Source organism: Phalangium opilio, unplaced genomic scaffold, assembly GCF_054372755.1.
Source record: "Phalangium opilio isolate 3A_F unplaced genomic scaffold, DU_Popi_V2 ptg000209l_1, whole genome shotgun sequence".
Taxonomy (NCBI): Eukaryota; Metazoa; Arthropoda; class Arachnida; order Opiliones; family Phalangiidae; genus Phalangium; species Phalangium opilio.
The window spans coordinates 20,493,949-20,510,544 of NW_028324217.1; the positions used below are offsets into that span (position 1 = coordinate 20,493,949).

The window sequence follows — 16,596 nt, forward strand, 5'->3', positions numbered from 1 at the left end:
ACTTCCGTCTCAATTTATAGTCACCTCACATCCATGAGTGTACAGCATATTTGGTGGTTAGAATTAGCCTCCAATGGTGACCGTCTTTTTTCAATTGACTCAAGATTTAGAAATATTTTACTAAAAATGTTAACTAGCTATTAAATTTTGTCATTTTGTACAATGCACAACGCAAATATTCTCTTGATTTGCAGGCCCATTTGGCCTTTCTAAGTTACGTGGACCAAAACTAAAAACTGTATTATGTTATCATTTGTTATGTTAGGTACGGTAAGATTAGGCCAATTTATATCAGCGTAGGTAGGGTTGCGCCAGGGCAGTTCCATTAGAGGTATTCTTCAAGTTTCCCAAATATTTTTATTACCTACCAGCTTAAAGCTTTCACCACCACAACACAATCTTTCAATTAATCCATCCTACTTGTCCTCTTTTACCCGTCAACCAAATTAGAGCAATCATTCAACGCTATTTATTTATTTAGTGGGTATAGGCAAAAGCGGATAGGTCTGCAAGCCTACCCACCATTATACAAAGCTATTTACAAGGTTACTCTTTAAAGTAAAATTATGTTACTGAATTGTACCTTTGGAAAATGTACTGTGTGCGTGTGAGAGAGGGTATGTGTGTGTTTTTATAATTACATAATAGCATTGCCGGTAAATGTTTTTTATGTGCTGTAATTATGCGATAAAGAAGTTATGAATTATGAGTAGTGGGAAGAGAAGGCTTTCTGTAATTTCGATTTGTCAGTTAATTGTAGTGTAGTCAAGGGAAATTTATGGTGAAGTGAGTTTGATGGAATGTAATCATAATGGTCGAGCGGAGTTTTCGGCGTCTATTTTGTTTCACACTTTTCACGCCATAATAAGAATGACAAGCAGACAGTTAAGTTTCCCAGACTAAGACATGCAGGCTGTAATATAATTATTTTTGGAGTGGAATTTGATTATATATAAGGAATGGGTGAAGTGAGTTTGAAGGAGATTAGTAGTTGAGGGGCTTTTTTATAGTTTGTGGGCATGGCCCCTTGTAATGGAAGCTGTTTGTAGCTGGAAGAAATCTTCGAGACTGATATTAGTAATTTTAGTGACATATATTTAAAGGCTTCAGTCTACATGGTTTACCAGTTTTCGCGCCGTAATAAGAATGACTAGCAGACAGTTAAAGTTTCCGAGTCGCAGACTTGGAGGCCGTAATATATATACTATTGGAGTGGTAAGGGACACATATTTTTCGTATTTTATTATATAATATATATATTTGGCATGGGTGAAGTGAGTGCGAGGTCGCAGGGAGACGAGAAAGGGCAAACGTGCATAAGTTGGCGGCTTTTTGGTTCAGGTTGTTCGCGAAGCTTCATTGTGCGTCCTACGTATGCATAGAGAGTCTTTGGGTTGTCATAAATTTGGTGGATAATAAGGAAGCACCGCTTCTTAAATAATAGCAAAAGTAATATAAGAAACCTCCCTTCGGGAGGAAAGTATACAAAGGCGAATTTTTCCCGATACATCCTCGTACCACGAATGTCCCCGCGCACTTATACAGCCGTAAACAAAGTTTAAAAAATAGGGCCGAGCCGCGTAGAGCGTAGGAATACATTCTCTGATCTCCCGACTGCGTCGGCTGCTTAAGTTAAGTCAATTTCACAGACTCATTGTAATTTTAAACTTTTCCAATGAAATAATTCATGCAGCATTTTTAGATTTTGATGATAATCAATCATTCCTAAACAGGGAGTGACTCGATTATAGGATTTCATAGGTCTTTGCATAAAATTTGAATTAAACCCTTACCGCATGGTATATGACTAACACTCAGCCATGGAAATAAGTTTTTTTTTTCAACTAGTCCTCGGGACCAGCGACCCCGACATCAACAATATTCAAACTGGTCCCTAAGACCAGTTACCCCTGTGCGATTTATTTTACTACTGGTCCCACTTTAAAATTATTTATATTATAAACATAAAATTACATGGTCCCAAATCATTTTTAACAATTTTATTTAGCCATCTTTGACTACATTATCGTACGAAAGCCAAAAGATTATCGATTTTCAACCAAAATTATCGTACGCTCCGAGCGCCTTCAAAATAGTGGTGTTCTGATTGACCTTGTATTTATACTAAAATTTGTACAAATTACAAGGGTCCTGAAGGAGACAGGGGCGATCCCTTGGGGGGGGGACAGGGGGGAGGCTCCCCCCCTAAAATTTTGTCGAGTTGGCAAATTGACGCTCAATTGGCAAAATGAAGCTCAGGGAAATTGAATATGGACCTAAAAGGCAAGGGAAATGTCAGGGAAAAACATTTTGGAGTGGAATTGAAATTCTGGAAAACATAGACCAAGAGCCAGTGGTCTGGATCTTACCTCATAAAGTACAAAAGGTCTGACTATTGGAATGAGTTCAGTTTTGATGCTCATTAATAGATTGGGCCGTCTTACGCGTCACAGCTGGGGCATTTGAGGGGGGCGTGGCCATGTTTGACCCTAATGAGGTATGATTTCTTACCTCATGAGGTACATGAATAAAAAAGGTGGCAAATGATAAAGCTGGAAATGGGGATTCCAAATATATGAAATCTGACGCCATTAAAGGGGGCCATCAATAAATCAGACGGGGGTTAAAATGGTCGATTGGGGTATGAATTCTTACCACATGAGGTACATGTATGAATCCGGTGTTGTTTGATAGATCTGGTCGTGTTAAGTAACAGAATATAAAATCTGTCTGGAAAATACGCGGCTAAGGTTTAATCTGACGGCCTGATTCTTGCGTCAGGCCATGAAAGCTTCGTGCCTCATAAAGCTAGATTCCCACTCGACCGAAAAAAAACCGGCGCAAATCACGTAGCATACGGTAGAAATTTTAGCTTACGCCGTCGTCCGGCGAAAGACCGTTCACACTACGACTGAATTTTGAGTTTGAAAGACATATTTTTGGATCACGTGACAGGTAAGAGTGGTTTCCATAACATTTATTTCGCACTCTGAATTGGTATCTCCGTCCCATTGTCGCTTAGATCGTACAAGAGATATTATCTAACATCCTCAATAAAGACTTCCTTATTAACATCTTACCTCTATTTACTTCCATTAGTTAAATTTTTCTTCCTTCGTGGAATGTTTCCGACAAAAAAAAACATAGCGGCTATCAATCTATATAGCGTATGCGTGCGCTCTTGAAATTTATGACGCAGTCTGTGGGATAATATCATTGCCTGAGACACCGGCGTAACACCGAACACTACCGAAAAATAGAAAACAACTTACGCCCGGCCGAGCGGAAATTCCGTCGGGCTCGGCCTAAAGATTTTTTGGTCAAACCCTTAAGGCATGGTTTTCACTTGACCGAAAAAAACTACTTTTCAGCTGGACGTGAAACGTCAGATTTGTTGTTTACGTTGTCGCCCAGCGTTATAGCGTTTTCACTTAGCGTAAGAAATTTGATAAATATAGTCGGGGAAATTTTAAAAATATAGTGGGGGAAATTTGATAAATATAGTCGGGGAAATTTGATAAATATAGTCGGGGAAATTTGATAAATATAGTCGGGGAAATTTGATAAATATAGTCGGGGAAATTTGATAAATTTAGTCGGGGAAATTTGATAAATTAAGTCGGGGAAATTTGATAAATTAAGTCGGGGAAATTTGATAAATATAGTCGGGGAAATTTGATAAATATAGTCGGGGAAATTTGATAAATATATACGGGGAAATTTGATAAATTTAGTCGGGGAAATTTGATAAATTTAGTCGGAGAAATTTGATAAATTTAGTCAGGGATTTTCATTCCAAAACTATTTTAAGAAACAGAGTAACATGGTACTACATTACTACGTGTCGCTTGGCAAATTTTTGCTTTCAAGTTGGCAAAATTTGGTGGGCTCCCCCCCAAAACCTTGTCCCTTCGGAACGCCCCTGGAAGGAGATGGACAAATAACGTCTCCAAACGTTTCTCTCATCCTGCCTTTGGACTTAAAACATGAATAATTTCATCCTATTTCACTTTTTTCTTCTTCTAGCGAGCCTTTTGTGCCCAGATTAGTTAGATTTCCCGCTAAATTATCGTACAATTATCGTACGCCGAAGCCGAATTATCGAATTTAGCGTACTAGTACAGCGTCATAACTATCGTACGCTTCGAAAAAACTCTTAAAATTATCGCATTGTACTATAATTATCGTACGTCTGGCAACGCTGTACTTATTAGTACTACCTGACACTACGACTAGCAGTAGAGATATTTAGGAAATAAGATTAAGACTCCTTACAATGTGAAAGGAGTCGAAATTTGACGAAAACCTTGAATTAATAAACTGGTCCCCTTTCAATATTTATCAAAAATTAGAATTAATAAACAAGTCCCTAGGACTCGTGACCCTCGGTTTTTGAATAAAAAAACTAGTCTGAGTAATTAATAAAGTGGTTTTGGACCTGTAAACCTGTGTTATTTCCATGGCTGCTAACACTATACATAGATAGATTTTAAAATGGTGTTATTATTGTTATGTATCATAGACAAACCACTGTAACACATTCTGGCAGCATTGTAACACATTCTCTGAACCTATACATATTCTTGGCTCTCGAGAAAATAGGAGAGGCGAGAGGAGTAGACCAGACAATGTGCTACGGCCTTACCGAAGAGTATTAAAAGATATTTGTTAGTTATAACTTCGTCTCATCGATTAAACTTGTCAAAATATAACATGGTGCCAGAAGTGAGGTGATGAGGTAAACAGTCAAGTATCTCATTACTAATTTTGAAGACTACCCTTCATCACCACCAAACGTAAATATATCTATAAATACGTCTTATAATAAGAAGCCAAGGCCTACGAAAAAGCGCGCCAAAACTACTGACTTCACGCCGCCACTCCATTGTCTCGTCTCTACTATTCTCCATGATTTGTTCATCTTGAAACAAAGGCCATGGCAGCGGTTACATCGTCAATTCCACCTCCAGCGCCTGTATCGTTAAAGGGCAATGCTTTTGAAAATTGGAAGCTATTTGAAGCACAATGGTCTAACTATGAAATAGCTACAGGAATTGATAATCTCGATGCTTCTGTAAGAATCGCCACATTCCTCTCCGTAATTGGGAAAGACTGTTTCCAAGTCTATCAGAGCTTAACACTACCAGCAGCGCAAGCAGCTAATCTGAATACCATTATAACAGAGTTGAGGCAACACTTTGCACCGCAAATAAATGTCATATATGAACGTTTCCTCTTTTACTCCGCTCAGCAAGGTACCTCAGAAACAATCGACCAATATGTACAACGCCTGCGACAGTTAGCTAACACCTGCAACTTTGGAGCTCTATTCGATGAATTTATACGTGACAAAATAGTTTTGGGTACGTCGGATGCGAAATCTCGATCGCAGCTGATAAGAGATCCCAAGCTAACTCTAAAAACTGCGATAGATATTTGTCGCACAAATGAACTAGCAGATAATCAGCTAAAACGCCTCGATGAGAATGGAAATGGAAAAGAACAACTTTCCATTAGCTATATCAATAAACAAACAAAACGCGGCAATGTTGCTGCTAGTAACAGTAGCCGTTCTTCCTCGATGCCCAAACAGGATACGCCTCTACTACAAAGGGACTGTTATTATTGTGGCACTCGTCATGCTCGTGATAGACGAAGTTGTCCAGCCTATGGAAAACTCAACAAGCGATGTAGGCGTGAAGGTCATTTTGCAAGTCTATGCAAAGAACCTGAAAACAACAGGCCAGCACGCAAAAAGAACCTCAGAAATCGAAGAAAAAAGAGCTACATCACTTGGAAAACACCCAAGAAAGCGAAGAAGAATGCTACACAGTCTCTTACGACATTGGCTCTATCACCACCAAGGGTGATAAATACTTTGCAAACCTTTATCTCCCTGAAAAGGCTAAAACCTTTAAGCCTGGTAATGCAACGCTCCGTTGTTACGATGGAACATACATGAAACCGATCGGGGAGACAACCATTAGTTGCAAATATAAAGTCAAAGAATGCCAGATTACGTGTCAGATAACAAAAGAAGACAGACCACCGTTATTATCAGGAACAACTTCTATACAATTAGGTCTCATCTCTCTCAACTCGCAATCTATAGATAACAGTCATACTCTCCACGTCTTGTCAAACCCTCCAACAAGCGATACATCGTGTACCACCGCTCTCACGAAAGAACAAGTGTTCACTGAGTATGCAGATCTTTTTACTGGCTTAGGATGTTTGCCTGGTACTTGTCACCTGGAAGTAGACAGCACCGTACCAGCAGTACAGCACCGCTCACGCAAAGTACCCGTCGCACTCCGTGATCCCCTAAAAGCAAAAATAGATGATCTTGTAGAAAAAGGTGTTCTAGCGAAAGTCACTGAACCCACGGAATGGATCTCTAGCATGGTAGTCGTCCAGAAACCATCCAAGATGAGAATTTGCCTAGATCCGAAAGATCTCAACAAAGCTCTTAAAAGACCTAAATATCCTATGCCAACCATTGAGGAAATACTGCCGCGGCTAGCTCAAGCAAAAATATTTACCGTCGTTGATGCCAAAGATGGGTTTTGGCAGATTAAACTTGACGACGCAAGCAGCCTACTCACTACCTTTTGGACACCATTCGGTAGATAAAAATGGTTACGCTTACCATTTGGATTAGCATCTTCTTCAGAAGAATTTCAACGCCGGCTACAGGACATACTTGCGGGCTTAGACGGTGTTGAAACACTCTATGACGACACAATTATTGTCGGTCGTGGAGACACTCTCGATCTGGCCATCCGAGACCACGACAAGAACCTCAGAGCTTTCTTAAACAGAGCTCGTGAAAACAATCTTAAACTCAATCAGACAAAAATGCGCTTTCGCGTCACAGAGGTCAAATATGTTGGACATGTACTGACTAGTAACGGCGTCTCTCCAGATCCGGAAAAGGTTCGAGCAGTGAAAGACATGCCAATGCCACAAAATGTGTCCGCTGTCCAAAGCTTTATAGGGTACATAACATACCTTTCAAAATTTCTACCCAAGTTATCTGAATATACCGAGCCTTTAAGACAGCTTACTCACAAAGGCGCTACATGGGTATGGACGCAAGAACACACGGAAGCCGTCGAAGCTGTGAAATCACTAACAGCTTGCGCCCCTGTTCTCCGTTATTACGACGTGAACCAACCTATCACGGTTCAGTGTGATGCAAGCGAATCAGGACTTGGAGCCACTTTGCTGCAGCAAGGACAACCTGTTGCTTTTGCATCTCGTTCACTTACAGCAACGGAAAGACGCTACGCACAAATAGAGAAAGAATGACTTGCCATTGTTTTCTCCTGCCAACGCTTTGATCAATATCTTTGTGGCAGAGACAAAATCCGAGTTGAGTCTGATCACAGTCCATTGGAAACCATATTCAAAAAACCACTTCTCTCAGCTCCAAAGCGATTACAATGTATGCTTCTCAAACTCCAGAATTATAATTTGGAAGTGGTATACAAGAAAGGTTCCGAAATGTATGTCGCAGACTGTCTCTCACGCGTCTTTCTTCCCGAGACAGATAAGCGAGATACTTTACAAGAAGCAGAATCTTTGGTTTTTCATCTGACCGAGGACAGAGAATTCCCTGCTACACTTGAGCAAATTAATCATGCCGACTATGTACGAATTTCCAATTCTCGGTTTGCGAAAATAAAAGAACAAAGCTCAACAGATAAAACCATTCAAGTTCTCAAAGACACCATCAAACACGGCTGGCCTTCGAGTAAAGACGCTACGCCAGATTTGCTGCTAGCCTTATAACCACACGAGTTATTCCTCCTCCACAGGGAAACATTCCACTACAAACAGTTCACCAAGGACCCCTGAGCAGGAAAATACTACCGAAGCAGCAGACCGAAGTCCAGGTCGCACAGATCATAAATCACGACCTAAAACTACGTCAACGCCAACGATTGTGAGACTGCAGAAACAAGAAATGCCGCGACGATCCACCAGACATAAAGCCCCTCCAGCCAGATTTGCCAACTATGAACAATAATTCAGTACACATGTCATGTCTTAAATTTAAATTACTACCAAACATTCAGCTAAATGTTGTTTATATTTCTTTAACAAAACGGGATGTTATGTATCATAGACAAACCACTGTAAAACATTCTGGCAGCATTGTAACACATTCTCTGAACCTATACATATTCTTGGCTCTCGAGAAAATAGGAGAGGCGAGAGGAGTAGACCAGACAATGTGCTACGGCCTTACCGAAGAGTATTAAAAGATATTTGTTAGTTATAACTTCGTCTCATCGATTAAACTTGTCAAAATATAACAATTATCTATCTCGAAATTTTGTTCTTGTATTCATAATTTTCATCTTCTTCTTGGCTTCACAACAAACTAGATTTACGTCTCGAAATAACCGTATGTGAATATTTATTAGCTAAATCAGGAATCTTCTATTTCTTTACGACAGACGGCTAAGCAGACTACACTAGTTTCCCAATTCCAACGACCATATCAAAGTACTAAGATCTGCCGTACCTTGTCCGTGAGCAATAGTGTCTGAATATGGTATTTGGCGGTTCGAGGATGTCTCGCGTGTTTTAACGTTATGCCTATGGCGCCTTGTATACTTCCCTCCCGTAGGGAGGTTTCTTATATTACTTCTGATAATACTTCATACTGCCTTTAATGTATAGGGAAGGTTTTTTTACTAAGAGATTGATTTTATAAACATGGGCTTCTTAGTCATTCTTTTGTAGCATGTCAAAGAAAAGAGGTCAATGGATAAAGGGCGGGCGTGATATCTAATGGATGTGCAACTCCCTGTACTAAAAAGTAGACAAGTTGATACTAGCCACGCCTGACTAAAAGCGCTGGAAAGCCTTGCCCTTGCGTGATAAATTAAAAGTACTCGAGCCCACTCATCAAGCGCTCAACGAAGCAAGCTGCTCGCATTAGAGGCAACACTAGTAGGCGGGATGTTGCTTTGCTTCTTGGCGCGAGGGAAGTACGCTGAAAAGGAGACTTCCCACCTGTGTGTTGGTTTCTCTTCAAGTAAACAATGGAATGGTCTATTCATATACTAAATCTTTAATACAGTCCTGCACCGCTCAAAAACTTTTCATTTGTTAATATCTCATAGGAAAAACAAGACGGCCCAAGGGCTCGTAATAGTAGCCACATCATACGAGTGAATAGCCCCTCTATACCCTACCCTAATGAGTGGATAACCCCTCTATACCATACCATAATGAGTGAATAGCGCTATCTTTTACAATGCTTAAATGATTTAGATTTACTGTACATGAAAATCAGAGTGAATAGCCCCTCAATGCCCTACCCTAAACAGTGATAACCGTAATACGGTAGAGCCTCAGCCAGTCAAGGCCGGCGCCCGCGGGAAGGGGAAATAAAACAAGCTATACCTTTCTTTCCACTTACCTTTAAAAAATTTAGATTATTAATGGTTATTTTAAGAATAAAAGTCGCCACTTCCTCTTTAATGAAGTCTGCTGGAGTATACGACCCCAAAGATACAAATTCAGAAGTATCCGACCCGAAAGATACAAATTCAGCTAGCTAGCTAATTGGACCAAGTCATCTTGCGACTTATTTCCACTTATCTACCGCCTTTACAATGCATAGAGGGGTGGTGGCTAGCCCCTATGCCACAGCTAATTCAGAAGTATCCGACCCCAAAAATACAAATTCAGAAGTATCCGACCCGAAAGATACCAATTCAGAAGTATCCGACCCGAAAGATACCAATTCACTAGTATCCGACCCGAAAGATACCAATGCAGAAACCCCAAAGATACAAATTCAGAAAATATTAAGAAAAGAAACATAAAGACCAAAAGACACAAATTCAGAAGTATCCGACCCCAAAAATACATAAGTATCCGACCCCAGAAATAACTAGGGCCCTCCCTCATTCCCGACCCTTTATTGTCAAGCCTTCGTGGTATAGTGGTAGAGTGTCTTACTGCTGCGTGAACGACCCGGGTTCGAATCACGGCTGCGAACAAAAACAATTTTAATGAAAATAAAATCTCTAACCAAGCTCAGTTACCCCTATGGGTGGTTTGAGGTACTATCGAATTCCTTTTAAGCTAAAATCTAACGATAACGAAGCGACAACCCCGGCCACTACTACTACTACTACTACTACTACGACGGCTCGGGTCAAACTAAGAGCCTCATCGTATACTACGATGTGGATAAAAAGCGGCACTTCAATTGAATTACCATCTGAAAATTGATATTCTTTAAATAGATTTTATGAACTTTAATATTCTTTTGGATATTAAATGCTTGTACAACTAACTTTCTTTCAATAAATGAAATGGGTCGAAGTTACAAACTCAAACAATTAAAATCCACTTATAATAAAATCAGAGTATTAAGTAAAAAATTAAAATTGTTAAAAATTTAGTACTATTAACTTATAATGAAGATTATACATTAGCATCCTTCACTACTGTTTCTTAATAGTTTTCATTTAGAATTCTTTTGAAAATTTAGTTATGGTAAAATCACACTGATCACATTAGAAGGGTTTTTCTCTACTGTGAACGCGTTGACGGGTCTGATAAATCTACTGTTTAAGCTCACCTAAAATCACAATGATCAAATACGAAGTTTTTCACCACCATGAATTCGTTGATGTTTGATCAATAAACAGTTCCACGCGCTAACGTAGTCACCTCACTGATCACATTTGAATGGTTTTCCCCCACTGTGAATGCGTTGATGTTTGATCAAACCACTCATTTGCGTAAATCTATATCCACACTGATCACATTTGAATGGTGTTTCCCCAGTGTGAATGCGTTGATGTGTAATCAAATTGCATTTCAGCGTGCAGGCATAATCACACTGATCACATTTGAATGGTTTTTCCCCAGTGTGAAAGCGTTGATGTCTGGTCAAATTACTCTTCCGCTTACATGCATAGTCACACTGATCACATTTGAATGGCTTTTCCTCACTGTGAATGTGTTGATGTCTGATCAACCTACTCTTGTGCGAACATTTATTTTCACACTGATCACATTTGAATGGTTTTTCCCGACTGTGAATAAGTTGATGTGTGATCAAAAGACCATTCTCTTTGCTGGAAAAGTCACACTCATCACATTTGAAAATCTTTTCAACGTTATTCTTTCGCATTTGACATTCTTGATCATTTTTAGAATATTTGCATGGAGTTGAAATTTCATTCTTGGTATTTTCTACTGAAAGAAAATTAACCCATCATTATAAGTTTAAATCGAGGTTAGCACAAAAAACTGAACCCTCTGTTAATCTGTGTCTACTTGATACAAATTTTCCAGATAATATAGCGTTCGGTTTGTTTCCGAAGTTTTAGCGAATTTCATTTCAGTAAACTTGAAGAAGTTTAATTAACATGATAATGATAGTTGCAGGGAGCCATGTGAGACAAAATGTGTTTTTACAGGAAAATATAGGACTAAAAATGCTCATTACTTTGGTTAATTTAAAACTATATAGAAAAATCTCAAAAAATAACAAATTGGATTTTACTTTGAAAAGACAAATTTAAATATAATTTAATATTTAAAAAATCCTGAGGAAGCGAATGGAGCTCCGCAATTTCGGTGTCTAGCCAAATGGAATCTCGATAACGGAGCTAAATTTTGATAAACTTGATGCAGAAAACCTCCTAACATTAGGATATTATATGTTAATACGAGATTTTATGGGAATTGTAGAACCGCTAGGTTCTCTGTAGTTGGACGCTGGTCAGTGTTATTTAATACCCCAAATAGAGTTAATTAAATATAACAAATAGTTTTTGAAATTGGCATAATAGCAATTAAAATTTATTTAGTGACGCAGAAACTGAAAATGTAAATCAATTTGTGCCATAGAAGCGCATCGCTTCCATTTTAAATGCCAACGACTAGGTCCTTTCATTAAACAACAATTGAAAGTTTTTTATAGAAGGTGCCAAAAACTACGATGATTATAAAAACAAGGTAAAAAGATAATTTAATATTTGGTACTAGAGTTAGCACCTGCTACTTTATGAGCCTATTCACCGCTTGTTCCCCGTGCTTCGGTTGGAAAGATAATCATACGTAGAGGGGGTCAACACTATTTTTGTATAAAGGAGGGCTTCTCATATTACACGGCACAAACAAGTTTCAACGAATTGTACTTTTAGTTTTTATCTATATACTTTTGACTTAAGGTTGTTTTTCCATCTGATCATGCATAAAAGATGATGAACGGTATAAAAATACTCTTCGGACGATATTTTCAGATGGAAAATCGTCGGCTATTGCAAGATATCCCTGACCAGTTTGGGCCCAACAACACTTGGCTACGGAGATACGGACACCAAACTTTACCAGCGTCAGTGGATATACTGCTCAGGCCATCTCAGGCTTATTTTCAAACACGGTAGCAGTATGACTCGGGCTATTCTCTCTCTAGGTACTCACACTATTTGAGAATAAAATTACTTACCAATTTTCGAACTAGCAGACGAATAGTTTGACGTGAAAGGTTCAAGGGCATCTAAGTTGGCCACTGAAGTATCGTTTTCAAGTTCAAGCTGTATAACCGGTAAGTCGCTTTCCAGATCAACCGGGATCAGTTCAGGTGAACCGCAGCTAGGTTCAATATCTCCATTTTCAAGAAGCTTATTTTTAGATTCCTGTGCTTCTAGTTTTTCAAACAAAGAGTCTATAATTGAATCGATCGCCATATTTTTTCAAGGGACAATTCCAAATGTTTTTGACTTAGACATTCAGTTGAGGAACTGACACTTTCCTGGACTGCGATTTAATATCTCGATTTTCTCTCTTTGTCAAGGACCTTTGACACGGAAAATTTTAATATAGTAAAAATAAATGTAAATCAAGATTTAGCATTGATAAGTTTTGTACAACGGAATTCTAAGTCGAAGCTTAAAAAATGTACTTTGTTAATAATTATGTTATCATAAATTTTAAAGTTATTTATGATCATGGTTAAGTGATTTTTTACCTATTCTTCTGCTAACTATAAGACCAATCTGGATGGTGAAACACCCAGGAAATATCTCAGAGTGATTTTAAAATTACAATTATGTTGAGATTTTATGGACAATTTGAAATACATATTTTCCAGGCATCTAGGATTCCTACCATTAATAGAAGGAGATCAGGCGACTAAGAGCGTAAAATCGTCTGCTATTTTACACTCTAAGTCGCCTGGTCTCCTTGTTTTAATGGTAGCAAATCTCCATTCCTGTAAACTATGCATAAGCACCTCCGGCCAATCGCGTAACGCCCTGCCTTCTTGATAACAAAATTCTCGTGGCACGCTCCATGCCGAATTAAATTTAGCGCGAGATTTGATAAAATTGCTCGAGACGTAGAGCGTGCAATGGCAATTTTGATAATCCACCTCTGATAACAGTCGGAGGTGCTTATTTAAAACTATCCATAAAACCTCAACCTAATATATAAAAACGTCTTGGTTTGGACCAAGGCCGAAAAAACAAACGATATGTTTGAGGTTTATCAATTGACTGAAGTTTCAGATATTGAAATTTTTTCTAGTTATTTTTATACACTCAATCCTTAATCAATATTTAATTCAATCAACTGATTTTACTGTTAATCGACCTAGTCCCTCTAAATTAATTGAAAAAATTACATATCTACGCTTTTTCAAGAACAATTACATTTTCCGAAAACATTCTATCGTGAAATTAATTTATCATGTTGAGGATACAGTATTGAATATTTGAAATGTTCTACTGGATGTCTAAAACAAGCAAGCGAACTTTGGCATAACTCGAATGGAAAATGTAAATATTTGATCGTGGATGCCAAACAAGGGTGTTGCGCGAATTTATACATTTAATTTCGTATATCGAAATGCTACATTTCAATTGTCGCCTCTTTGATGGTAAAGTTGCACTGGAACTTCCTTTTCCGTACTTAAGAATTTCTTGGTCATAACTCAGTCTATGGTAATATTGGCTGAGTGTGTTGCGACGGCTCAGATGACCCATACACTGAAACCACTGGTGATTATAAAATGCCATATATTGGGAAAATAGAGGAAGGGAGGGGGTGTCGGAGTTAAATGTGACCTTCTTGGCATAACTAGTAATGAATGATTTGTTTAACCATATTATTTCCGCGGGAAATGAATATAACAAGTCTGAGAAGTATTTCTGTTTATGTGATCTTTACCCTTTACCACACAGGATAAACTTTGTTGCTTTGTCTTAAGTAGACGACATTCACTCTAAACGACAGTCTTATCAACAACTTAAAACAGATTTAAACTTCTTTTGGTGCAAACTTGAAAATTTGTCAAGCCAGCAACAATTAAAACTATGTCGGTCAAGATGCTCACAAGTTAGTGAGTATCGACACGAAATCCCTTCAAAATAATTAATTTCATGATAAAATGTTTTCGGAAAATGTAATTGTTCTTGAAAAAGCGTAGATATGTAATTTTTTCAATTAATTTAGAGGGACTAGGTCGATTAACAGTAAAATCAGTTGATTGAATTAAATATTGATTAAGGATTGAGTGTATAAAAATAACTAGAAAAAATTTCAATATCTGAAACTTCAGTCAATTGATAAACCTCAAACATATCGTTTGTTTTTTCGGCCTTGGTCCAAACCAAGACGTTTTTATATAATATCTGTCGCTTCAGTCTTAATGTAATTAAATTTTGAGTAATTATGTTTTCTTTACCGCTTATTATTATGTCCAATTACGATGGTCAAAACATGTATCTAGCAGGGCCCAAACGTTGCACCTTCCGCGTGTTAGGCGGACGAGATAACCACTACACTACACATACCTGGTAATACTGAGATTCCTAAGAGATCTAGCTTATTATTATGTCCAATCACGATGGTCAAAACATGTATCTACCAGGGCTCGAACCCGGGACCTTCCGCGTGTAAAGCGGACGTGATAACCACTACACAATGAATACTTGGTTATTTTGAGTTTTCGAAGAGATCTAGCTTATTATTGTGTCCAATAACGATAGTCAAGTCATGTATCTACCAGGGCTCGAACCTGGGACCTTCCGAGTGTAAAGCGGATGTGATAACCACTACACCATAGATACTTGGTTATTTTGAGTTTTCGAAGAGCTCTAGCATTATTATTATGTCCAATCACGATGGTCGAAACAAGTACTTCTGTAATTAACTAAAATTAACATAATTAGACTTAATTGTTTCTGAATTAGACTAGCCGATCGCACACCCTGAATACTTAATTGTTAAATTAAGAGTATTCCGAAAAGTAACTTCGCTCTAGTTTTTCAGTTAGAGGTGGTTAAATATCACGAAAAACCCCTTGTTAATCTCCATAGGAAAATTGGTAAAAGCATGTGAATTTTGATTTAACGTTACAAAAGAGTATCAAGTCATATCTACAAGGGCCTACCGGCCCTGTAGAATTTGAATTTTAAAATCATTCGGAGACTGTATTTCCTGAATGTTTCATTATGCAGCCTGGTCTTACAATTAGTAGAAGAATCGACAAAAAATCGCTTGATTTTCCTTTTCACCCTGCTTTTAACAGAAGCTTCCGAGCACGTGGGTGGCAGTTGGAAAAGAGCCACGAGCTCGAAAGTTTCTGTTAAATGTTTTGAACTTTTATTATAAAGATTTAACCTGGGTATTTCTTCAATTTTTGATTAAACTCTATAAAAATAATGTTATCAGTTATCGCTTACACTGTTATGATTATTTTCCTCTTTGAAGAAGTAGTTCCCCCTTTCATTTACCGTTATCTCTAGCAGACAGTTTTAGTTTTTCGACCCCAGCGCCTGGGGCGTCCCATAGCCAACTCGATCATGCGCTCGCGGACACAAGCTGCGACTGCGAGCACTGAGCATGGCACTGAGTGCTCGCAGTCGCAGCGGCTACCCGGCTAGTTCCATTTTCCTACGAGAGCTAGCTGCTTCCGACTAACTTTCGTGAGTGTACAGCATATTTGGTGGTTAGAATTAGCCCCCGAATCCCCGATGGTGACTGTCATTTTTCAATTAACCCAAGATTTAGTAATATTATCCAAAAAATGATAATTAGCTTGTTATGTATCGGTCACGCGGTGGCGCTAAAGAAATAGCGTCCGCCTAAAGCGAACAACGGATAGTTTTCAAATTCTATGTAACGATGCTTTAATAGTGGTTGATCATAAAACTCAGATGTCACGGATCCAGAATAGTATGTTCTTACCAGTCTATAGAAGAACTCAATCAAATCAGTTTTAAAATTTCCCAATAGTGTTACCGATATAAACCAGGCAGCTCGGTCAAATTCGGAAAAAATAAACATAAACAAAGAAACAACTTTCGAAAATATATTTAGATTAAAATTTGATCACTGAAACGGTCCTAAGACAATATACGGAATGCAAACGTATCCTAATGAACGCATAATAAAATATACGTGACAATATGAACAAACAGTAAAATTCAGCCATTAAACCTCTATACGTGATAAACCTAATAAATACTGAAAACACAACAAGCCTGATTTCAACGGTAAAGTCAGGGTTAGCGACAATTTTCCTGTCTCTGTTGAAACCATCCAGTACAT

The 16,596-nt window shown here is 38.3% G+C and overlaps 2 protein-coding genes and 1 non-coding gene across 3 annotated transcripts; 1 reads left to right on the forward strand and 2 right to left on the reverse strand.

Moving 5' to 3' along the window:
* The first annotated feature begins 4,936 nt into the window (after positions 1-4,936).
* On the forward strand, positions 4,937-7,311 carry LOC149621189 (uncharacterized). Its single transcript, XM_089854722.1, has 3 exons — positions 4,937-5,641; positions 5,743-6,625; positions 6,674-7,311. Exons 1-3 carry the CDS (start codon positions 4,937-4,939, stop codon positions 7,309-7,311), a joined length of 2,226 nt encoding a protein of 741 aa, XP_089710848.1.
* Positions 7,312-10,321: 3,010 nt separating this feature from the next.
* LOC149621190 (uncharacterized) lies at positions 10,322-13,086 on the reverse strand. The gene is made up of 2 exons (XM_089855772.1): positions 12,491-13,086; positions 10,322-11,232 (listed from the first exon to the last, which is right to left on the reverse strand). Exons 1-2 carry the CDS (start codon positions 12,729-12,731, stop codon positions 10,703-10,705), a joined length of 771 nt encoding a protein of 256 aa, XP_089711898.1. The 5' UTR covers positions 12,732-13,086; the 3' UTR covers positions 10,322-10,702.
* Positions 13,087-15,040: 1,954 nt separating this feature from the next.
* On the reverse strand, positions 15,041-15,113 carry TRNAV-UAC (transfer RNA valine (anticodon UAC)). The gene has a single exon. It is a non-coding gene; the product is annotated as a tRNA-Val (tRNA).
* Positions 15,114-16,596: the final 1,483 nt, after the last annotated feature.